The sequence below is a fragment of the Bison bison genome, unplaced genomic scaffold, assembly GCF_000754665.1.
Source record: "Bison bison bison isolate TAMUID 2011002044 unplaced genomic scaffold, Bison_UMD1.0 scf7180017864181, whole genome shotgun sequence".
Classification (NCBI taxonomy): Eukaryota; Metazoa; Chordata; class Mammalia; order Artiodactyla; family Bovidae; genus Bison; species Bison bison.
In genome coordinates this window covers 8659698-8683514 of record NW_011494753.1, presented here as the reverse complement: position 1 = coordinate 8683514, position 23817 = coordinate 8659698, and the positions used below count along the sequence as shown (strand labels likewise).

At 56.4% G+C, this 23817-nt stretch overlaps 3 protein-coding genes across 3 annotated transcripts in view; 2 read left to right on the top strand and 1 right to left on the bottom strand.

Annotated features, from left to right (window-relative positions):
• Positions 1-701: 701 nt before the first annotated feature.
• Positions 702-12452, top strand: LMAN1L (lectin, mannose-binding, 1 like). Its single transcript, XM_010843347.1, has 13 exons — positions 702-889; positions 3425-3579; positions 3693-3800; positions 3892-3950; positions 5383-5482; positions 5853-5973; positions 6768-6823; positions 7432-7564; positions 7839-7990; positions 9267-9334; positions 10187-10310; positions 10968-11095; positions 12153-12452. Exons 1-13 carry the CDS (start codon positions 712-714, stop codon positions 12283-12285), a joined length of 1515 nt encoding a protein of 504 aa, XP_010841649.1. The 5' UTR covers positions 702-711; the 3' UTR covers positions 12286-12452.
• Positions 12453-13264: 812 nt separating this feature from the next.
• On the top strand, positions 13265-18061 carry CPLX3 (complexin 3). Its single transcript, XM_010843346.1, has 3 exons — positions 13265-13521; positions 14660-14747; positions 16440-18061. Exons 1-3 carry the CDS (start codon positions 13358-13360, stop codon positions 16662-16664), a joined length of 477 nt encoding a protein of 158 aa, XP_010841648.1. The 5' UTR covers positions 13265-13357; the 3' UTR covers positions 16665-18061.
• Positions 18062-21941: 3880 nt separating this feature from the next.
• Positions 21942-23817, bottom strand: part of ULK3 (unc-51 like kinase 3) — a 7123-nt gene continuing 5247 nt past the window's right edge. The window contains exons 12-14 of the mRNA XM_010843411.1: positions 23413-23511; positions 23192-23258; positions 21942-23072 (exon numbers count right to left, since the gene is read on the bottom strand). Coding sequence (XP_010841713.1) covers positions 23056-23072; positions 23192-23258; positions 23413-23511 — 183 coding nt within the window. The 3' untranslated portion in view covers positions 21942-23055. The remainder of the gene's footprint in view (positions 23073-23191; positions 23259-23412; positions 23512-23817) is intronic.

The following is a 23817-nucleotide window of genomic DNA, read 5'->3' as shown; positions in this document are numbered from 1 at the left end:
AGACATTCTACCACAACCCCATTATTATTCCTAAAAATTCTAATAAGAATCCCTTAATCAAATATCCATTGATCAAATTTCCCCATCTCATTTTTCCCGTTACAAGGTCCATGCATTGCATTTATTTGCTCTGTCTCTTAAGACTCCCTTTCTATTTTCACATAATTCCTTTCTTTTTTTTTTTATTTATTTTCACATAATTTCTTTGTTGAGGAAACCTGGTTGCTCGGAGGCATGAGCGTTTGGAATATGGGAGAGAGCTGAGAATCACGACAGTGAGAGCAGGACAGGGAAGGATGGGGGGCGGTGATGGCCAGACAGCAGGGACAGCCATCTATGGGAAGGAGCCAGGACGCCAGGGCCCATCCCAGGCAGGGAGGAAAGTCAGAGCTGCTGGGGGTGGCTCGTCCCAGTGATCCCCCTGAGGCCCTGCAGCCACAGGGACAGAAGGAAGGAGGAAGGATGGCCAGAGCTCAGGTTGGCAGGAGGTCAGGCTGCCTCAACGGGCTGGAGGTAAAGGGTGGGGCGGGGCCTGAGATCAGGCCTGGAAGGAACAGGATGTCTGTGCTGGGGAGGGAGGGAGAGGACAGTGCCAAAACCCCAGGTTCTGGGTCATCCTGGCTCCTCCCCACCTGGCCCTAGCCCAGGAGCCCCTCCCTATCCTCCCAGCTGCAAATCTACCCTGGGGCTCGGATACTAGATCCCTTCGCAATGAGGGTGGTCCGTGGCCTGGATCCCTTGCTCTGCCTTCTCCTCCTTGTACTCCTGGACCCCCACAGCCCCGAGATGGGCCATCTGCCTCAGCGAAGATTTGAGTACAAGCTCAGCTTCAAAGGACCGAGGCTGGCATTGCCTGGGGTTGGAATACCCTTCTGGAGCCATCACGGAGGTAAAATGTCGGGTGAGGACCAGCCATTCCCAGTGTTCCTCAGAACACTGGAGAGGCTGACAGGCTCTGGGTGGCCGTGACTGGGTGGGAAGTGGGCCTGCCAGTACAGCCACTGCCCAAGACGGGGCCAGGCCTGGGGCAGACAGTGCCAGGGGCCCCAGGACCCCCCAACCCCGACCTGTCTCCTGCTCCATCTCCACAGCCCCACCCCTACCTGTCCGCCTCAGCTTCTCCTCTCTGCCTCTCCCCTTCTCTGCCCTGGGACTTCTCTCTCTCCGTCTCTTCTTACCTCTCCTTGGAGAAGCCTTCACCACCCTGCCTCATGGACCTGTGCACATACACACACATGCTAATAGGCTGAGTCTCGGACTCACAGACGCAATGCAGCTTGGATCTGCACAGCCGATCCTCTGGCGCTACACTGTCAGGTTGGGGCTGTCCAGGAGACCTGGGGCAGCCTGGAGGGAGGCAGCCACGTGGCCAGCTGTTTCACCAGAGAGGGCCCCAGCCCTGCCCTGTGTGTGTGTTGGGCGGAAGCAAGCATGAGAGCATCTTAGCCCATACGTTGTATTCAAGGCCTTCGAAACCCAGACCTACAAAGAATCTTTTACTCCGTCTTGTTCTAAAAAGATTTTTGAGGACTTATATGGACCTATGCAACTGAGAGGAATTTAAATTAGGAGTGAGCCAGAAGAATGAGACATAGTGTTAGGACTGAGGCATGAAATGAGTCCAGGAACATGGCTTGCTGCCAAAAGATATGCTGTTAAGCCTGCCCACTCTTCAGAGTTGAGCCATGAACCTGGTTTAGAGCCTCCTAGCAGCCAAACCAAAGAGAGAAAGCAGATCCATTGTGTATTTTTGTGTCTATGAGATGTAATGTCTGAAAAACAGCATCATTCCTGAGACTAGAGCAAATATCCCTTTAAGAAGACAGGCCTTCTTAGCAGGTTTAGGCCCGGTTCTCCCTCACAAAGCCCCAGGAGGTAAACAAAGGAGGAGGCTGTTCCCCATAGCTCGGAGCAGGCCCTGCCTCGGGCCCAGGATGGCAGGACCACACTCATTGTTCTGGGCCATGCCAAGTCTGGGGTGTTCCAGGAGCAGAGGCACATTCTTCAAGGTCACTCAGAGATATGCTCACTGTCCATTCACTCATTCATCCTTTTATCTGACTCACCCCCACGTCCTCTGTGCCCCGCCCAGAGACACAGGGCTGAGTCAATTTCGAGGATCCTGCAGTCTGCAGTGAGGTCCCCTGAACAATCCACCGGAGGCCCAGCGCAGAAGTGGGGCAGACATGGGCAACCTCTGCCTCCTGCATGCCACTTCAGAGGCGGTGGTGGCTCCCAAGGGCTCCAGCCCTCCTGGCCTTGCAGCCTCTGAGCCTCCCTACCCCCAGCTCTGGCCGCTGCTGAGCAAACAGGCTGGATTAGCAGTCTCCAGGACATGCTGGCAGGGTCTGGGCCCTGGGCCAGGTTCCAGGCTGGCAGGCCGCAGGGGAGTGGAGGCAGCTGGGGCAGGGCCTCTGGTCTCCCTTCTCCATTTCCTGCCAAACCTGCCTCAGTTTCTCACTCCTTCCTTCCCTCTCCCCCCATCCCACTCACATCAGTGGTAATTCTCACACTCACTCCATCCCTCACGGCCAGTTCCCACCTCTGCTTTCGTGCTTTCCCCACCTTGGGATGCCCCCTAGGTGCCCCCACCAGGAAGGCCCACCTCTGTCTGGACATACCCGTGTATCCACAGCCTGGAGTCCTGGCCCTCCGCCTGGTTATTCTCTCAGGGTGCTGCTCCCCTGTGTTCGTGGTCTCCGGCCTGTCCTTCCCCTCATAGGCCTCTCTTTCCTCCTCTGAGAAACACAACGCTCCCATGCTCACTTGCTCAGTCATGTCTGACTCTTTGCAACCCCGTGGACTGTAGCCCGCCAGGCTCTTCTCTCCAGGGGACTCTCCAGGCAGGAATACTGGAGTGGGTTGCCATTCCCTTTGGACACAAATCTCTCTCATGGTGGAAATGACTTGTATTTTGGAGTCAGAGGGAGCTGGGTTCCCATTCATTTAGTTCCTTAATTTTTCTGAGCCTCAGCTTCCTCATCTATAAAATGGGGCCTTGGGACTTCCCTGGTGGTCCTATGGTTAAGACTCTAAGCTTCCACTGCTGGGGTCATGGGTTCGATCCCTGGTTGGGGAACTAAGATCCCCCGTGCCGTATGGCCAAAAATAGTATAATAAATAATTAAAAGATAAAATGGGGCCCTATAAAAGCAAGCTGCACAGACTTGCAATGAGGCTTATGTGAGAATGCAGGTAAAGAGCTCCATGTATGTCTGGAGACTTCATTCACCTTCCCTCCCCCTGGCAAAGACCCAATCCCCACTTCTTCGGTGGATTCCACTGTCTGACCAGCCAGCTTATGACCTATTGGCTGTGATGTTCCCTCCTTCCTCCTTCTGGAGCCCAGTCTAGACCAGTGAGAGAGAGTGATGGGGGAGCAGGGGCTGGTGGGGCCCAGGCCCTGAGCTGCCCTGGCCCGCAGATGCCATCCCGGGCCTGGAGGAAGTACGGCTGGCCCCATCCATGAGGAACCGGAGTGGCGCCGTGTGGAGTACAAACCCCGTCCTCTTCCCTGCCTGGGAGGTGGAGATACAGATGAGGGTGACCGGGCCGGGGCGCTGGGGAGCCCAGGGCATGGTAAGTGGTCCCCACGAAGGTCCGGCAGAAGAGTGGGTCAGAGGACCTGGTGGTGAGCCCGGGGTTCCAGGGTCCTGTAGCGACCCCTGAGCTGAGCAGCTGCGGACCCACAGGGCGTGTGGTACACCCGGGGCAGGGGCCAGGTAGGCCCTGTACTGGGGGAGCCGGACTTGGGGGACGGCATTGGGATCCTCTTCGACTCCTCAGCCCAAGATCCCCAGGTGAGTGGTGGTCTCCTGCCCGTCGTCCCGCCCACACCCTCACCCTCCGCCCTGTGCCCGGGTCTCAGGCTGCTTGTCACCTCCCACACAGAACAGCCCTGCCATCTATGTGCTGGCCAGAGACAGGCACACTCTCTACGAGCCGCTTGGGTAAGGGCCCGCCTGGGTTGACCCCTACCTCATTCCTGGGCTGCGAGGAGCTCGGTGGTCCACACACAGAGAGCCCCCCTCCTAGGGCAGTGCCTCCTTGCTGCCCTCACATCTGAGCTGATGACACTGCCCAGGGCCCCCCTCTCACTAGGTCCCAGCCAAGCCTCCTCCAGGGCCTGGGACCAGGGTTGGCTTGCTCTTCTTGGGAATTACTCCACGGAGTCCTCAATTCACTGAACCCAACAGCCCCAGGGCAGCGGGGGTAGTGAAATGACGCAGAGTGAGGCCCGTGGTCAGTGTTTTCACTCCCATCATCTCCTCTTGACACTCTTGAGAAGTGGGGATTGTTAGGCCCCAATTACAGGTGAAGACGTTGAGCCCAGAGAGGAGAAGTGATTTGCCCCAGGTCACACAGCTGTGCCCGGAGCTGAGATTTGAGGACAGACTTGCCGGTGGAGGGTCCACGCCCTTTCCCGCACCAGCTGCCTGCCTGCCTGCCAGCACTGTCCCTTTCTCTCCGATGACGTGGCTCCCCATCCCTCTGTAGCCAGCATGCCTCCTCAGTAGCTGGGCCAGTTCATCAGAGTCTCTTAGCAAACATCCCTCTTAGCTCATAACAATTAGAATAATTGCTAACATTTACGACCTGAGCTTACTGTACGCCAGGCACTGCGCCAAGCACTTCACGCTCATTGCTTGGTTAACCCTCATAACAAGGTTATGAGGTAGTTTCAATTATTATTCTCATTTTAAAGATGGAGGAACTCGGATTTGGAAAGGTGAGGCAACTTGCCCAAGGTACAGGGGCTCAGAGGGCAAACACACGCCCCCGGGGCCACGTCCCCTGCTCGGTGCTGCCCCCTCTCGGCCGAAGGCGGTAGTGACGGGCTCGCTGCCATCAGAGCCTCTGTGTGTCCATGAGCCCAGACACACTCAGGATGTCTCAGCACTCCTAACTTTCTGGACCAGCTGCTTCACCCCCGCGGGGAGGCTGGCTGGTTATATTGTCCTTGGCTGCTAGGGTGGGTCTCGTGCTGTCTGTCCTGCTATGGGCCAAGAGTGGCAGAAAGGAGAAGAAAGAGAAGCCGTACCCAGAGGGAAGCCAGTGGGAGACCAGGAGGCGGTGGTGGGCCTGGGGAATTGTGGGTAGAAATCCCACTGTTGGCCCAGGCTGAGCCCTAGGGAAGCGTCTCAGGGCGGGCCTCGGCCTCTTCTGTGGATTCCAAGTCCCAGCGTTCTGCCAGGCAAGGCTCGCTTTCCCGCTCCTCTCTCTTCTGCTGCGAGAGCAGAATACAGCAATGGAGGCTGGAGCTAGACCAGTACCATTGGGGGCGGGTGGCACTGCAGGCCTGGGCAGCACGGCCTCTGGGACCACCCCTACTGGTTAGGCCTTGGGTCCTGTGTGGCCTGGCTGGATTCCAAGTGCCCACAGGGATGGAGGCAGCCTGCTGCTGGGCTCCTGCCGCCAGGACTTCCGGAACCGGCCGTACCCCTTCAGAGCACGGATCACCTACTGGGGGCAGAGGCTGCGTGTGAGTCGTCCCTCCTGCCTTTGTGGGTCTACTGGGCAGGAAGTGCGGGTTACAGGGCTCAGAGTTCTGTGGATTCCCACGATCCCACAGACACACCTGTAACAGCACACGTGGTCCCTGGCACACGCAGGCAACACCCATAGGGATCCCTGCTCTCTACACAGACTCCTAACTTGCCCCCAGCACATTCCTGGGAGAGCTGGCACAAGCCCAGGTGTGCGAGCCCCTCCACATCACTCTGATTCCAAGCTTCCCGCCCACCTTCCGGGTCAGGGAGCCAGTGAGTCAGGTGGGGACACTGCCTCTGCTGGGGCTGGGGGAGAGACGTGGGCTCCCCCTGTGAGGGACTCATGCCCTTTGTGTCCCTCAGGTGTCCTTGAACAGCGGCCTCACTCCCAGTGACCCAGATGAGGTCTGTGTCGATGTGGGGCCCTTGCTTTTGGCCCCCGGAGGTTTCTTTGGGGTCTCGGCGGCCACGAGTATCCTGGCAGGTGAGGGCCTTCTGGGCAGAGGAGTGGTGCCCACTGAACACCCCTTCTAAGAAGCACTAGGGTAGGGCCAGCCAGTTCCTCACTGTGGGACACAGGAAAGCCACAAACTCTCTCTGGACCTCTGTTACCATCTGGGGAAGGTCGTGTCTGCCTTGCAGAGTTGATGAAAGTCTCAAATGGAGTAAAACACGAGTCACTTCCATTTCACTGTTGGCTCCACAAGGGTCCCTAGCTGGGATCTGTGGGGCAAGAGGAAGAGGGACGGCCATGGGGGACATCTAGGAAATGGAGCAAAAGGATGTGATGTAACAGACAGCCTGTGGAGGAGGCTGCAATCAGAGAGAGAGCAGGGTGCAATCAGAGGTGGCATCCTGGAACGCCAGGACTTCGGTGTTTAGACTCTAGGCGCTGGGGAGCCATGGCAGGTTTCTAAGGAGGAGAGTGACGTGGTCAGAGTCATGAGGAGGAGGAGGAGGCCCCTGTGTGGTTCTTCTGCCAGTAGCAGCCAGGCTCTGGGCCTGAGGGTATTGCTTTGCCTGTGGCCATGGCTCTAGGTCAGGAACATCCAGTTTTCCCATTCACTGGGGGTCCCCCTCTACCTCTCTGTTGGAGTCAACCCTCACAGCCCACCCGTCTGCTCATCTGATCCTCACACCTTTCCTATGAAGAGAGGCAAGATGAGGGTCAGAGCTGCTCAAAGTCACCCAGATCTCTTGCCTGCCTAGAACATAATGGAGGCCGGGGGTGAGGGCTGAGGGAGTGAGTTCCCTTCCCTTCGCTACCCTGCTTTCTAGATGACCATGATGTCCTGTCCTTCCTGACCTTCAGTCTGTGGGAACCGGGTCCAGAGGTAACGCTCAAGCTGGGCCTTCCCTCGGGGGAGGGCTGGGGGAGAAGCAGCCCAGTGATCCCTCCCCTTCCCGGATGCTCTGCTCACGTCCAGCTGTCAGACCTGTCATTCCAACGCTTATCTCTACCTGCTTGCAGAGCTCTACTCAGGCCAAGCCTTGTGCAGGGAAGTGCTGGGGGCCAGAGGTGACCCAGAGCCAGGCCCTGTCCTCAAAGAGCTGTGGGAGCACTGAGGGGTCCTAACCAGCCAGGGGAGCATGGCAAAGATGAGCTTGAAGGAACAGAGGGAGTGGCATAGACACAGGCCTGAGGGAGCTGCTGGGGTCTGGGCCACAGTGGAGAGACGGGTGTAAAGATTGGCAGTGCAGCAGGGCTGGGAGGACTGGGCCAGGTGGCTGAGCTGAGGGAGAACTAGGTGTGTGTGTGAGTGTGTGTGCATGTGTGTGTGTGTGTGTGTGTGTGCGCGTGTGGCGGAGGTACGGCAGGGCTGGGAGGACTGGGTCTATGCCAGGGTGGCTGTTTGGTCAGGGAGGGGGACAGGGCTTGAGGGAGGCCCTGTGGGAAGACTCCTCTGGGTTTGGGGCCTGAGTTTGTGTCTTCTTTCTCCAGCTTCCCTCACAGCCCTTCCTGGAGACGGAGCAGCTCCGCCTGGCAAAGCAGCTGGAAGGGCTGCAGGCAAGGCTGGGCCTGGGCACCAAGGAAGACATGACTCCAGAGCTGAACTATGGAGTCTGGGAAGAGGGTAGGGACCCAGAGAACAGGCAGGTGGGCCAGGGACTCGACTGAGGGTCACAGTATCCTCTTCCGTTCAAACCAAGAGCCCTTTAACCAGCGGGAAGGGGGCGCCTGAGGAGGCCGTATCTAAGCAGGCTCTGCCCCACCACCCAGACACATCTTTCCAGGGGAGTCCTGGAGGCAGAAGCCACACGTTTCTGCCCCTCCAAGGTGGCTTCAAAAGACAGGCTCTGTTGCCCACCCCAGCGGCCTGCCTGCCCCCACTCTGCCTTGATCCCCAGGGGAACAAAGCTTCGGCCTGGAGGAGACACTGCACAGACACAGCCAGATCCTTCAGGCCCTCCAGGGCCTCTCCAAGCACTTGATGCAGGCTGAGCGGCAATGGAAGCAGCAGCTGGGGTCCCCAGGCCACATCAGGCCTGAAGGAGGCTGGGTGAGTGGTCCTTCGAGCACCCAAGGGTCTGCCTACAGGCCCTGAGAAGCCGAGCTCCATAGGCACCAGATCTGATGGCACCAGTGAGCTCTCTCTGTCCAGAAAGAGGGGCAAGCACTACCCGGGAACTCATCTCCCCCAAGGTCTGGAGAGATAGGAGTGCGTGCATGCGTGCCTAGTCACTGCAGTCGTGTCTGACTCTTTGTGGCCCCATGGACTGTATCCCACCAGGCTCCTCTGTCCATGGGGCAAGAATACTGGAGTGGGATGCCATTCCCTTCTCTAGATCTTCCCAACCCAGGGATTGAACTCGCGTCTCTTGTGTCTTTTGCATTGGCAGGTGTGTTCTTTACCACTAGTGCCACCTGGGAAGCCCTGGAGGGAAAGGAGGGCAGGGGTGAAATGCTGCAACTGGCAGGGTGGCGTGGATCTTCGAGGCAGGGGAGTGAGGTGCGGGCTGGGGGGCTTGGCACAAGCAAAGGCCCACAGAGCCCATGGCTGGGGCTGGGGAAAGGAGTTGCCAGGTATTTAGACGCGGATCTCTAGACAAGTGACAAAAATAGACTGGGTGCTTATTTGCATGTAGCTCCACATGTGATCTGATTCACATACGCTTGCTTAATGCTCAGATGCACCAGAATTCTCGTTTCCCCTCCACTGCCATCCTGGCTTCTCCCCCCGGGAATCACGTCCCATGGCAGACCCAGCCTGGGGCCTGAGAGCTCAGCTCAGTCAAGATGTTAGACGCCCGGCAGAAGAGGCCAGCGGCTCCTGTGAGCTGGGCTCTGGCAGCTCGAGGTTTGAATCGTGTCCTCAGGACAGAGCAGCTGAGGACAGAGCAGCCAAGCCTGGGCTGCTGGAATAGGGCAGAAGGGAGGCACCAGGTCCTCCAAGGCCACGTCTCCCTGATCCTACTGCCAGGCCCAGGACTCCCCCTGCCAGGCTCCACCCACCCCTGAGAGAGGTGGCTCCCTCTCCAGGTCACTGGGCAAGATGCCAGCCCAAGCACTGGGAGTTGACTGGCTGGGACCCGGGGAGGGGGTGGGGATGGGGAGGGAGGGGGAAAGGGGACTTCTCAGGGAGAAGGGTTTGGGAGGAGGGGAAAATCAGAAGCCCAGATGCAAAAGGTCAGATAAACCTAGTGTATCCCAAATGAGGGCCCAGGTAATGGAGTGAGGCCTCTAGAAGGAAGAGGGCTGCAAATCCCCAGGGAAGGTGAACTCTTCTCAGAAGGGCTGTGCCCTGGGCCCTAGAGAAGAGGCTGGTACCCCTGCAGGACTCAGCCAAGGTCAGTGCCCTACTCCGTGGACAGCGGACTCTGCTGCAAGACCTGCAAGAGATGAGGTAAGGGCACCCAGAGAGGAGGGTCCTGGGGGAGAGGGAAGAGGAGTCCCCACCCACCAACTTGCTTCTCTGCCGGAAGACCCCCCATCAGTCCTTTAATGCTTTCATCATCTCCTGAGCAGCAAGCACAAAGCCTGGAAAACAGGGAGGGGCGTGGGGCAGAGTTAGGTTTGTTGAACTGAGCTGAATTTAACTGAATCAAGTTTAAAGTTTTGAAACTCCTGGTTTAAACACAACTCCCTGAGACATTCCCACCCCAGGGAGGGTTAGTAAAATCGAGCCTTCCTCCAGTGATAGCTTCTGGAAGGAGGGGACATTTTGAGGAGGTTCTTGGAGGGAACACAACCAAAAGCAGGCCCAGGTGGGGGATGGGCAGTCCCTGACTTCATTTTACCCCCCTCTGGCCCCTTAGCATCTCACTCTAGGCCCAGGCCTCTGGAGTTACCCATGGAGCCATAGGGGTTGATGCCATGGGAGGAGAGGGGCTTCAGGCCATATGCTGTGGCTGCACCCCAACCCCAGCCCTCCTCTCTACATCTAGATTCCCTGGGGCTGGGAACATGAGGAGGAAGAGAATCTAAATCCCTGGGGGCCAGGGACGGAAGGCATAGCCCAGGGAGCCTGGGGTTGGGATGGACAGCTTAAGGGAGATGCTTCTCTGAGCTAAAGTGTCTCAAGGAGAAGCTCTGGGTTGGGGGGAGGACCACCAGTCCCCAAAAGGGGCCTTATGGGTGGTGCCTGTTCCTCACCCAGGTGCTGCCTTTGAGGATTATGGGAAATCCATAATTAGGTACTTTGGGTGCAATCAGAAGGGATAATGGGTTCTCTCCCTCGGTTTCCACTCTGTATCAGGGATGCAGCTGCTCACATGGCCTCAAGAGCCCAGGTCTTCTACCTGCCTGTGGGCACCAAGCATCATTTCTCAGAGCTGGCCCAGATCCTGAGCCTCCTGCAGAAGGACCTGCGGGGCCCAGCGGTGAGAGGGACAGGAGCGAGGACCACGGGGCTCAGCCTCCTTCTAGCACTTCCACAGCCCCAGGCCCCTCCTGCCTTTGCCCTTCCCGCCTGGGACTCCTGTCAGGCACACCTGTGTCCGTGTCTGTGTGTGCATGCACACGGGCATGCAGGCACAAGGATTGCATCTTCTCTCTGCCTTCTCTGCTCTCTGGAGAGTCCCACAGACTGTCAGTACCAGCAGGGCCCTGGAGATCACTTGGTCCAACTCCCACAGTGACCAGAAGATAAATGGGAATAGGCTGTGCCCAAGATCATTCAAAGCTTAGTGGTGAAATCCGCTCTTTCCTGTGCCCTACTCCATCTTGCTCTTTTCCTTGCCCTCTCCATCACCTTGTCTTTTGCTCTGTATTTCTCTCTCTCACTTATCTCTAGAGCCTTCGGTCCCCTGAAGATCCCAGGTCCCAGGCCCTCCTGGCTGTTCCCACAAATAGGGACATAGGACCTGGGGTGGGGAAGCAGCTTTGTACCCTGCCCCCTCTGCGAGTTCCCTGGATGAGAGCCAGGGTACCCCAACACTGAGAGAGGGAAACAAAACCCCACAGTGGTCCAGATTCTAGGTCCCCTCCCTCCTTCTGAGTAAGAAGCTGATCTAAGATCTTAGAACATCTCTTTTCAGAGAGCAGCAGCCAAGGACCCTCGCTCACCTGGCAGGTCCCCAAGGGTTTCCTCGTGCCTGCAGCCTGGCATCTTCCTGTTCTTCCTCTTCATCCAGACTGTAGGCTTCTTCTGCTATGTACACTTCAGGTGGGCATTCCCATGCGCAGGACTTCCCACACCTACCTGGCATCTCTTGGGTCTGGACCACAGAGATTCAGTTTGAGAGAGGGGATACTAAGATTCCCGTGGGGAGATCCACATGACTTACCAGCTGGCAAGGAGCACTGCCCAAGTTAGGGCCCATTTTTTCCATAGAGATGTGGACTACCTGCTCAGCTGCTGGTCCCATCTGAGTCCTCTCTTCACAGAATTCACTCTCTAATGTGAGAAACTGACAAGTAGCTAACAGTCACATCCTTTGTGATCAGGGCCATGATAGCAGGAAGCTCAGGGGCTTAAAAAGTGCTTGAAAAAGCACTAGAGCCAGCTTGGGGAGATCAGGTAATCACATGGAAGGGATATTTCATATGGATCATCAAGGCAACTAGGAATGTTTCAAGCCCAACAAGATAAGTAAAAGCATTGATGTAGAGGAAACATCATGAGAAAAGACGTGGAAGCATGAAAAAATATATATATATTTTGGAGAAAAAGTGGCAAGTTTGGTACTGCTAGAGCTAAATGTTTGTGAAACTGGGCAAAGAGAATTTAACAGTTTGGGGGCATGTCACAGTTTATGCTTGATGAATGTTTGTAAACGAGTAAGACATTTAGAGATGTAAGATGTGCTAAGGAGCTCAGAAATGGGGCAGTCCTTGTCGGTGGTTTTTCAAGACAAGGAATCAGTGCAGGCTGTGATGGTCCTGGAGGAGGAGTGGAGTATGCTGAATTTCAAAAGCAGAATGGGAGAGGAGATGGCCTGCAGCTGCGCAGAACAGCAAAGGTATGAGGGTGGAAATGATGACAGGCTTATGTTACACAGGAGTGTGATGGTAGTCATAAGGCTGGAGCCACCTGGACAGAATTTGAATACCAGGAAGAAAGTGTGGTACTGATGGAGCAGACCAAGGTGTCACAGAAGTTCTCAGAGCAGGGGGTGCTGTGGTCCAGGGAGTGTAGGGTGGTGAGTGCAGTAAATATAAAGATCCTGGTCTCAAGAACCCAGAAGGGAGAAGCCCAAGTGACTGTCTTCTCTCCCTGGCAGCAAGCAGAAGCTGGACAAGGGCCTTCAGGACTATTTGTCCACATGCAGCCTTCCTCTGAGTTCTACACCACAAATCCCTAGGGTCTTGGGGGCTCTTCGGAGGCAGCCCTTCTCCCCCAGCATACAGGCGTGACCTCCTTCGAAGCCCTGATGAAATGTCCACTTCTCATCACTAGGAAGTCAACATGTACCTGGGGGTAGAGGGTTTGGCTGGTGTCTTCTGCCTCTGGGTACCTAGCTCCTACCCACACCTTAGCTTTTGGGGACATCCACCCTTATTAAAGGCAATTTCTCTCTTCCCATGCTTTGATATGCTCATTTACCTTCCAGTATCACCTTAATCTCTGAAGACTTCAACTTCTTCCAGATGGTCACTGGGAGTGGGCTCCAAGCAGGCAAGGAGGCCCAGGGCTGGCTTGACTGCCAAAAAACCAGATACCCCATAGGCCTGAACTCAGGACTATGGTGGGAGATGGCATCACTAATGTGTATAATTCTGTCCCCAAATTCACCCAAAACAAGGAAGGGTGCCTCCAAGTGCCCTTCCTGGTCCAGCCCAGCCAGCATCACCAATGAACAACTCTCTCCCTGCTCCCTGGAGCTCCAGGGGTCAGCAGGGCAGGCGCGTGACCGAGAACTCTGAGAGGCAACCAATGGAGCCATAATTGGGATTCCCCACTCTCTGGTCTCCCTCCCTTTCTCAGCGTCAAGCTCTTTGGGCAGCTGCTAGGGCGGCGGGTTGGAAAGAAGGTTGGGGCAGAGCCCAGGGCTACTCGCACCTCCCAGCTGAAATCCTGGTTATCAGCCATCCGGGGGAGAAGGAAGTAGAGATAGCAGGGTTCTGGGGCGCATAAAAGCACAAGTCATTCCCCTGGGGAGCGCCCCCCCCCCCCTTTAATGGCAGCCCCAATCCGTTGTCAGCAGTGCCCAGCGGAGCTTGGCATGGAAGGAGGCACGTTGGGGAGGCGGGAGTGAGGCGCGGACACGTGGTCCAGTCTGCTCAGCCCCGTGCATGCCCCCCGCCCCCTGTGAGGAGGGGTTTGGGGCTATGGAGGCGGGCAGGGGCGGGCGGTGGGCGGTGCAGAGCGTGGGGCGCCTGCCTGCGGCGGGAGCTGTCCCTGAGACCTAGTGCTGAAGTAGGAGCGGACGTGCCTGGGTGCCCGCCGCGTGGTAACCGGCGCCCGGTGCCCGGGTCAGCGAAGACCATGGCGTTCATGGTGAAGACCATGGTGGGCGGCCAACTGAAGAACCTCACTGGGAGCCTGGGGGGCGGCGAGGACAAGGGGGACGGGGACAAGTCGGCCGCCGAAGCGCAGGGCATGAGCCGAGAGGAGTATGAGGAGTATCAGAAGCAACTGGTGGAAGAGAAGTGAGTGGCATCCCTTCCTGGCTCCAATGGCCCTCCCCATCCCCCAAGAGGCCCCCGGCCCACCCTTAGGGCAGTCTCAGACCCCGAGCCCCTCCCCTACTTTTCCAGACTAGGTAAGGGCCGGGCCCTCTAGGCTGCCCCCAGAGCCACCCCATGTCTAACCTAGAACCCCGCTCCACTTTTACATTCGGGCCCAGAGGGAGTGGGGGCAGGGGCGACAGGGGCCTGAGACGATGTGGGGGCACGTGCATTTCTGACGAAACAAGTAATCCCTTAATCCGATCTGGTCTCAGCCGTCTGTGTCTTCCAACTGGAGCTCCTCTCAGCCTGAGGCTCAGAGAAAAGCGCTGCAGCTGAGGGAGAATCAGTCATGGAGACAGATCCTGAGATGAGGGCACTCTTGTGTGCGGACAATGCTGGGACAGAGATGTACCTGGAGTGGAGTTAGGGGCTCAGTTCCACACTAGGCTGCTTGGGTCAGATCCTGGCTTCGCTTCTTTTTTGCTGGGTGACCCTAGGCAAGTTCCTTAACCTTTCTGTGCCTCAGTTTCTTCTTCTGTAAAATGTGGGTGGTGATAAAACATGCCGTATATGTTTATGAGGGTTAATACTTAATGCACATAAACCCCTTAGCAAGACACCTGGCACATGGCAAACCATTAAATGTTAGCTATTATTTCACTTAATCATGATAACAGTTTTGTGAGCTGCAAAATCTTATCCTCATTTTACAAAACGGGAAAATAAATGATTTACTCAAAGACAAAAAGTGGTAGCTGAGCCAGGATGCGAACCCGTGTCTGTCCCAAATACTTTTCCCCACACTGACACAACCTGTCAGAAAAAGAAAAGACAGACCGAGTCAGATGCCACCTATGTTAGGGTCCGGAAAGCCAGACAGACGTGCCCTGATAGCTGCATAGGGCGACGTGTGTGGAGGCAATAAAGGGCACTGTGATACCAGGGAGAGACAGTGAAGATTGATCTTGGCTGGTCAGAGCACCCAACATACCGGCCGGCGGGGGTGGGAGCCAAGTAAACTTCGGCTAGGACATAGAGACCCTTCCCGCCGCCTTCCTCGCAGGCCCCGCCCATTTTCTCAGCCCCGGCGGTGATTCCGCCCCCGGTGCCCCCACAGGATGGAGCGGGACGCGCAGTTCACGCAGAGGAAGGCAGAGCGGGCCACGCTGCGGAGCCACTTCCGAGACAAATATCGGCTGCCCAAGGTAAGCTTAGGACCCTGGGCTGCAAGACACATCCGGGACCCTGAGCTGTGGGCTCCGGACCCCTTTGCCGTACTCCTGGCACTGCAACGCTCAAGGAGTGTTTGATTAAATTAACGATTCTCTCACTCCTTCACTCATTCACGGTTAATTAGTGCCTGCCAAGGGCCAGGGCTTGACGCTGACAGGTAGCCCAGTGCAGATGGGTTTGTGTTTCTGGAGTCAATCCAGGCCCCTTCTCTCCTCCAACCCCCACTCACCCAACCCAGAGTCAGGCCTAGGCAGATGAAGAGTTGGAAGGCAGTAGATTCTACCTCAGGGGTAAAATCTCTTGGCACTTCTAAACACCCAGGGAGGGAGGTGGACAGAGAGAAGGCAGCACCTTCTGTGTGCTTGATCTTCATGCCCTTACCTAACCCTTCAGTAACTCTGCCAGGTAGCTACTACCCACATCTACAGATAAGGAAACTGAGGCTCAGAGAGATTAAGGGACTTGGCTATGGTCATACACAGCCAGAGAGTGATGGGAGTGGGAAAAGAGATCAAGCCCGTACGTGCTGAGCCTGCACTTGCTCCCAGACCCCTGGTTCCTTCCAAAGTATGAAGTCTGTCTGCAGATAGTAAAATACCCCCTTGATTGCCCAAGTAGCTAGGAGGATGTCTCCTCTAGGCTCTGCAGCATCAGATGATCATGTAAGAGTTCTGCTCCTGTTGCCTAAGGAGGGAACTGAGGCACAGGCCACTCCCCCTGCCCAGAAGCTAGACTCTGAGGAGAAAAGGAAGCACAAGCTACACCTGAACTTGATCTTCCACTTGAATTGGAGGATTAGATATGTGAACGTCATATTCACTCATTCAGTACATGTTTACTGAGCCCCTGGCTGCCTCTGATTTCCCACAGGGCACTAGTCTTTTGAAAATCTCTCAAAGGAAGACTCAAACTCAGCTAGGAATGGATCATTCCTCAAATGCTTGCACTAAGGGTATAAGAGAAACAACTCTGCCATCAGAGAACTCTGAGTCCCCTAGGAGAGAGAAGACTTGGCTGTAACTGAGTAGGACATAAAGTGGAAAGCCCAAGAGCCCCCAAAGGGACAGGGAAGTGCAATGAACATCAGTAGGTAGGTGCTGTGCAAAGAGGACACAGACGTTGGAATGAGGGATACAGGTTTACATTTAGCTCCCCCACTTCCTAGTGCTGTGACTTTGGGCAAATTACTAAAGTTATCTGAGCCTCAATTTCCTTATTTGTAAAATGGAGAAAATAACACCTACCTCACAGTGGTGTTGTGAGCATTAAAAGCACTCAGCTCAGTGTCAGCCATGTGATAGGTGTTGGATGAATGGAATCCATCACTGTGATGGGTAACATTCTTCAGTGTAGTTGATGACAGTCAACACACAACTTAGCTGACTCAGTCTGACTCCGAAGTATTTTTATGTTGTCATTACTCACTGCGCTAGTGTCTCACCTTCAGTATCTCAGGGTGAAGTCAGGCCGTGTGAAAGGGCAAGGTCTCCATATCCAAGCGTCAAAAGCTTGATCCTGGTATGGAGAAGGGGGGCTGAGTTCACTGGAACCTGGAGTTCCAGAATCCTGGGGCCTGGAACACAGTCCAGGCTCCTCCTTGCCCCTCAACTCTGAGTCCCCACAGACCTGCAACCCCATCGCACCCCTTTCCCTCTTCCCTTCAGAACGAGACAGACGAGAGCCAGATCCAGATGGCAGGTGGAGATGTGGAGCTGCCCCGGGAGCTGGCCAAGATGATTGAGGAGGACACAGAGGAGGAGGAGGAGAGGGCCTCGGTCCTTGGGCAGCTGGCCAGCCTCCCTGGCTTGGACCTCGGCTCACTCAAGGACAAGGCCCAGAGCACATTGGGGGACCTCAAGCAATCAGCTGAGAAGTGCCACATCATGTGACTACTTCCCCTGGAGTTACCCACGGGGGTGACCAGATGGCTGGGCCCACACAAGCGCTGAGAGCATGTCTCAGCTTCCAGGGACCCATATCCCATCTTGGCTTTGTCTCCCTGCCCCAGGCCAGCCCCAGGACCCTTCTCATCCAGGGCTCCAGTCTGCCTTCTGCTCTCACCCTCTCCACTGGGAGCAAAGTTCCCATTCCTCACCCTACCCCTCAGGACCCACCATCCCTACTCAGCCTGGGAAGGTCTCCCAGGATTGTAGGAATAGACCTGACCCTCTCTGACCATGGCCCCAAGTTCCTGCACACAGGAGAACCCATAGAGGGACACACAGAGGGACACAGAGATCCTGGTGTGCTCAGAGGGGTATGTCACAGATGCATCCTGGCACACAGAGACACAAACACGGGCCAGCTCCCCTGGGTGCCTAGCTCCTCTAGACACCAACACTCAGATATGCTCAGGGGAGCTTTAAGCAGACACTCACAACAGACAGGAGGCCTGAGTTCAAGTCTCCACATTTACTCTCCTTAAAACCCACCACCCTTTCTGGGTCTCAAGTCATCGTCTATACAACTGGAATGGACTGGGTGATTTCTAAGACTTCCTAGCTTGGCCTCCCTGACCCTTGAGAGTCAGCCCCACATCCCTCCTTGGGTAGAGCAGCAGCTGCAGCCATAGTCTCAAGCGGCTGCCACTGTGGGCTCTGGCTCTTGGAAGCTGAGTGATGCTATGTGAGGGGCTTAGTGCCAAGGATGAAGCTGGCACTGAACAGTAGCCCAGGAGGCTCCAGGCCATCTCTGGGCCCAGGGCCCAGCCAATTTCTTTTCTGTTCCTGTAGAACTCTCCCTGGATTCCATAGCTGGATTTCCTCTCTTAGTTCAGTGAAAAATAAAAATTCCAAATGACTTGCCTATTTCACTTCTTACTAACCTCCAGGAGTCTCAGGTTTCACAGGCCCCTAACCTTGCCCTTGGAGGGGTATTCTCTACCTCCTCATCCACAGCTTCATAGGAGTGCCAGCTCCTATAAGATACTCAAGCAGTCACCTAGATGGGCTGCACCAGGGAAGGCAGGGCCTCTGGGGCATTACCTGAGCCTGCAGGAGGGGCTGACTCAACCACAGCTGTCTCTGGCACCTGTGCCGATCCCCTTCCACATCTTGGCCATCGAACGTGTAACAAAATGAAGGCAGGGCAACTGCCTTCCAGCCCAGGCACTACTGTGTGACTTTGAGCAGGTCCCTTTCCCTCTCTGAGCCTGTTTCCTCCCTCGCTGTGATATTAAGAGCCCCACTCAATAATAATAACACCTGGTTCACAGGGTGGCCATTTGTAAAGCCCTTGGCACATGGACCATATCAATAAATGGTAACTTGTTCTTAAAAAAAAAAAAGTGTAGAGTCCAAATCTCATCCTGCTCACCTATGTGTGTGTCCCGAGGGTGGGGGTTATCCAGGAGACCAACCAGGAGGCTCTGCAAGCAGGCCATCTCAGAGGCCTGCGAGGAGCAAGGTGCTACAGGCAGATCCTGGTGCCCCTGTTTCACACAGGACTGTAGAGAAGCCAGCCAAGATTTATAGGCAGAAGAGCCATCTTGGGGTTTGGTTTCAAGGGCAAAGCTTCCATTAGGTTCCTTTGTAAAATAAGAACAAGAAACATAAAACCTGTGCAGTAGAGGTAATGTGGGGAGGGAGAGGTGGGAGAGAAAGAGAGGACGATGAGTTAGGATGGGAGAAGACCCTATGGAGCTTTAACTAACCAGCCCAAAGAGAACAAATCAAACCACCAAGGAATAACAACAATCTCCATGAGCTGGCAGTTTCGGTTGTGGGGGCAGGGAGGGACGCAGGCCCCGGATCTGGGCAGTGATGCTCAGCTGTCACGCTGGGTCTTCTCTCTTGAACACCCCAGGGAAAGGGGCCTGGGCTGCCCCCAAGGAGGGTCACGGGACAAAAACCCCTCCTGACCTTCCTGGAGCTAGAGGAGACCAAGTTCTGGCCCCAGGTTGTGGGGGGTGGGGCATGGGCCACCTCGGCAGCATCAGCAGCAAGGCCCACGTCAGCACTCCGCCCTCCAGGGGCCTTCTGCCTAATGGGACTGGACAGACCCTTTCCCCTCAGTGGTTTGCAGGACCAAAAGCGAAAGAGCAGGGATGCGGGCCGTGGGGAGGCCGGGGAGTGAACACTCACTGAACCCTCACAAAATGGGCTGGCTGGGGCCTGGGGTTAGGGAGTGGGAGGGGGCCAAGCCCCCATTCTGGCTCCTTGCTCACAGCCTGAGAACCCTGAGGGGCCCTGACCTGTCTGCCTGTCCCTGGAATTGAGGTGGAGAGGGCAGTGAAGGCTCTGGGGCTCAGGCAGAGATGGGCAAGGAGGGTGGGCTGAGGGGTGCACAGGCTCTGCTCGCCTCCCCACCTCGCTCTTCCTTCCCCTGCTCTCTGAACTTCCCTGTCAGCCCACGGCCCTCTCATCTCCAACCCTCAGTCTCCTTCCTGGCTCTCACCCACCCAACACCTACGCCCTCAACGTGAGGCTGACCTGGCCGAGCTGGAGTGCCCCCTGCATCTGCCGCACGCTCAGCCCTCAGCCCCGCAGTCCTCCCATCCTGCTTCTACTCCCACTTAGACCATCACTTTCTTGATGACTAGTCCATCCTCCGGGTGTGATGTGACAGCCACAAAGCCACTCACCACCAAAACTTTCCAGACCGATGCAAGTCCCACCATTAGGGCACCATAGTTTAGGGAAGGTATCATTCTTCTCCCGGCCCCTCCCTCCTGTTCTCTCCTTTCTTCCTTCTCACCCCGCAGGCAGTCTGAGGATACAGGACATGCTGACAGGTGATAAGACAGCCCCTCCAACCCTCTCACTCTTTCAGGAGGAAGACAACAGAGCTGGCCGGCCTGCTCCCTCTCACCCCCACCCTCAGGCTCTCTGGCTCCAGAAACAGGGGACTTCAGGGAGATAAGTGGCGACCCCTGGCCCCTGCCAGGCTCAAGCCCCCTTCTGCCTTCACCCCTGCAGACAGCCCAGGCCTGGTTCCCAGAGGGAGGAGGGGTACAGAGAGAAATGACTTTCTGGAGGCCAGTCGATCTCCAGGGAGGAGCTGGAGAGGGTGGTGATGGGTTTGGAGTTGAGAGGCTCTTCCCTTCCCCCAGTGGCCATATGGTCCCTCCTCCAACACTGGAGGCCCCGGCAGGGGCAGGCAATGGGACGTCTGGGGGATGTCCATTTGCTGAGCCCGAGCTGCTGGCAGTGCCTACTGACCCAGCTGACTCCTGAGGCTGGGCTGGGGGTGGGGAGCCGCACATGAGGGGAGTACGAGGGAACCATGGAGCCTGCTGCCCCGCCTCCCACCCGGTGCCTGCCAGAAATCGCTGTTCCCAGAATCCGTGTGAGGCTTGGAGCAAGGGAGCCAGGCTGGGCTAGGTCTGGGGAAGCAGCAACGCTGAGGCTGCCTTGTCTCTAACCAACAAGAACCGTGCCTGTGTCTGTTCGATCATGACTGCAAGTCTGTGTGGGGTCTGCATGGGATGTGAGTGTTTTTGTAGGTGTCTGTGGCCCGTGGCCTGTTAGTATCTGTGTATGTGTGGCGGGGGTGGGTGTGAGTTGCTCTGGGGAAAGTGCCCCCTTCTTTCACACCCCAGCCTCGGGGTCAGGCCACCTCCCTCTTAGGGAGGGCCTGGATGGTAGCTGGCCTCTGAGGACAGCAGACCTTCTAGACGGCGTCCCTCAGGAGCCGAGGTTCTGTGTCCTCCTCACCCTAGCTGGTCAGGCCGGCCAGACGCCTGGGTCCCTCAACCTGCTCCAGAGGCCCATCTGCTTCTCCCAGGGCTGGCCCCTTGGGTGACAGAGGGCCCAGTGCTGGCTGGGCTGGGGGACTTAGTGGAGGTGAGGGCAGGGCAGGGTGAGCACCCAGAGGCTGGGAGGGAGAGGTGGCCTGCCCTGTCTTGGGCACTCTCAGAGTGTTAAAGGTGAGAGATGGAAACTCTTGCTCCTAGGGAAAAAAACTTATTAAAAAAGATTAGCATATTTCCCACAGGCCTCTGTCATTTAAAGAAAGTCCTGGGGAGCCCCACCTCCTCTGGCTGGGCCGCCTCCCCCCTTGGCAGGTGGCTTAGACACCTTCCCCAGGGCCTCCTCCGCCAGCCTCTGGCTTCAGGTCTTTCCTATACCCAGTGCCCCCATGGGGGCCCACTTCCCTCCACAATCACATGTAGAATAGTATCAGACCCCTGTCCTCAGATCGCCAATGCAGACATCACAAATAGAAACTGGGGCCTCCAGGGCCAAGCTTTTACCCCATTATCCTTCTATTCGATTAGTCTTTCACAAACCCCATCCTTCCTCATTCCCACTCTCCCTCCCATCCATTTCTCTCAATTTATCCACACAACTGGATCCATTCATTCTCCTCCCTCCTTCTCATTTTACTCAGAGGGTTTTCTGTCCAGCCCACTCCCAAAAATAATCTGAATGCATTCCTCTGAAAATAACATTTTTTGAATTCTGTGTGCCAGGCTCATTTAATCCTCGCAGGTTCCCACGGGGCATTTACCTTCATCCTCATTTTACTGAGAAACAGGCTACTCAATGGGTCCCAAGCTTCAGAGCCACAGATCAAGGCCAGGAGTTTAGCTCTGCTTCCTGCCTTCCAGGTCACTGCTCCACACTGCCACCCAACGGTCAGGCTTCTGGAGAAGTTAGCCCTTTAAGGGAACTCGGGCCTTGGTGGCTGCCCAAGGGGGCGAGCTCCATCTCCCTAAGTCCCCAAAGATGCTCCTCCCACCCGAGGGTCGGGGGAGGGCTGCTGGAAACTACCCCAACTTGGGGGGCCCTGGGAGCTGAACATGAGCACAACACACCCTAGAGGATGCCCTTTCCCTAATCTGGCTCTCTGGCCCAGGGTGAGAGGGGGCGGAGACACCGGGTCCTGTCTGGGACGAGCAGTGTGCAGCACAGACATTCAGCAGAATCACTCTGGTCACTGGGCCCTTCTCCCCGTGCAGACAGGAAGGGCCTTCCCTGGGCTCTGAGGCCTGCGCTTGCGGCTCCCCACTGCTCTCCTGGACGGTGGGAGGCCTGGTAGTAGGTCAGCCTGGCTCTCCTGGAAACCCTGGGGCTGAGGGCAGGGGGCAGATGTGGCTTTCCCTCCCCCCAGCCTATGACCTCCCCCAGCCTCCCGCTCCACCCAGCTTTTCCTGGAGCCCCTCTAGCCCCAGCCTGTGAGCTGGGGCTCTCTCTGCTGTTTTTCCCAAGGCAAGAAGAGAAGAAGAAATTCAGAAAATAATTTAATAGAAAAACAATGAATTATATTCTTTACACCCAGTCTCCTATAGGGAAGGCAGACAACTCTTGCCCCAAGGAGGCATTTAAGGACAGAAGGATTAGAAATCACTAACACCCTCTCTGATTGTTTAGAAAAGAAAAGGCTAAATAACTCCAGGTAGACATATTCTTTCCAGGTTAAAGACACTTTGTTCTCCTGGAAGCCCACGCAGGGGCTTAAGGAGAGAGCGACAGTGCCACTGGAGAGATGGGGAGAACCCAGGCCGGGAAAGGGGAGGAGCTTGCCTGGGGTCACACACTGGTGGAGCAGCCGTGTCAGACCCAGGGCCAGGTCCCTGGATCACTGGTTCCCCTGGGGCCCGCATGCCTCCCCGTCCCAGGCCTGGACCAGCTCTGCAGTCAGTACCGGCATTCCTCAGAGGGATGAAGGTGGGAGGGATGAGGATTGAGGACCCCTCCCCTTGTGCCCCCCAGACCAGGGCAAGAACAAGGCATGGGTTTCTCAAATTTGCCCCATCTCTACCAAAGATATTGTTTTCATGCATGAAGGATAATCTTAAAATATTGAGAGGGTAGGCCGGGGTCAGCTCCCGGAAGACTGGTTGAGCTCTGCAGGGCTGAGTGCATATGGTGGGATGGATGGTCCCTGAGGGGTCTTGGAAGCCCTGTTCCAGTGCACAGAGGGAGGTGAGGCTCCCAGGAAAGACAGGGGTGGGTACAGCTGCCTGCTGGCAGGGAGTGAAAAAAGCAGGAGTGCCCTGCAGAGGGCCCTGGCCCTCATCTCAGAGCAAAACCAGAAATCAACAGGCTCAGCACCCAGCAACCACCAAACAAAAGTCACGTGACAGAAACACACTTCTCCCAGAGTTCTCCCCACCCCAGGCCAAGGCCCCATGCTCCCGGCACACACCACGGGCTCTTAGACTCTCTAGGGAGTTAGGAGTCGCCCAGGGGTGCTGGGGATCCTGTGGTATGCGGGGGTCCCAGAATTGCCCATCCAGGAAGCCTGCTCCTTAGTGTTGCTGAAGGCCACAGAATTCTGGGGGCCAGCTGGGGTGTGTCCCCAGTTCCCAGTGATCTGTCCGATCATCCTTCAGGGTCACTGCAGAGTACAAGCTGCGGAGGGGAAGTGGGGAGCGTCAGTCTCGGGTCTCCGGCAAGAGAGGCAGAATCTAGGGCTGCCCCAGTCTTCATCCCTCCTCAGGTGAAGGGTCAGGCCCCAGGGCAGGACTCACAGCTACGAACAGACTCCGACAGCCCCTCTTTGTCCAGGGTCTCGGCTTCCCAGTGAGACTCTTTCATCTGCAGAACATAAAGGACAGACTGTGAGAAGAGGCCTTCAGACAGTAAGTAACGAGAGGGAGTCACAGCACAGGGAGCAGGGGACAGACAGCCATGGGCAGAGAGGAACAGAACGCACAAAGCTTCGCCCCAGTGTGGGTCCCCACATGCCCACCTTGACCTGCTCCTTCAGGTACTCAGCCCGAGCCATGAGATTCTGAACCTGCCAAGGGAAGACATGCCCAGGGACGCGGGGTGAGGAGAGGCCTTCAAGTCAAGCTCCTTCTCACTCCTAATGCTCCCTGGGATCCTCTGCCTCATCAGAACAACTTGCCTGAGTCCTTCTCTGCCCCTTCCTCCAGAAGCCTCCTGACTGCTGCTCAGTTCCCAGACCCTGCCTGTCCCTCTGCCTTGACCCAAGCACCTGAGCCCTGATGACGTGCATGGGAGTCACCAACTTAGCAAGTCTGTGAGGTTTGACTCCCAGACCTGGGGCACCTTGAGGGAACCCAAGGAGATCCCCACACATGGAAGCAGGGCAAATGGGGAAGAGGAACCCCACCCCCCCCATCCCCACCGA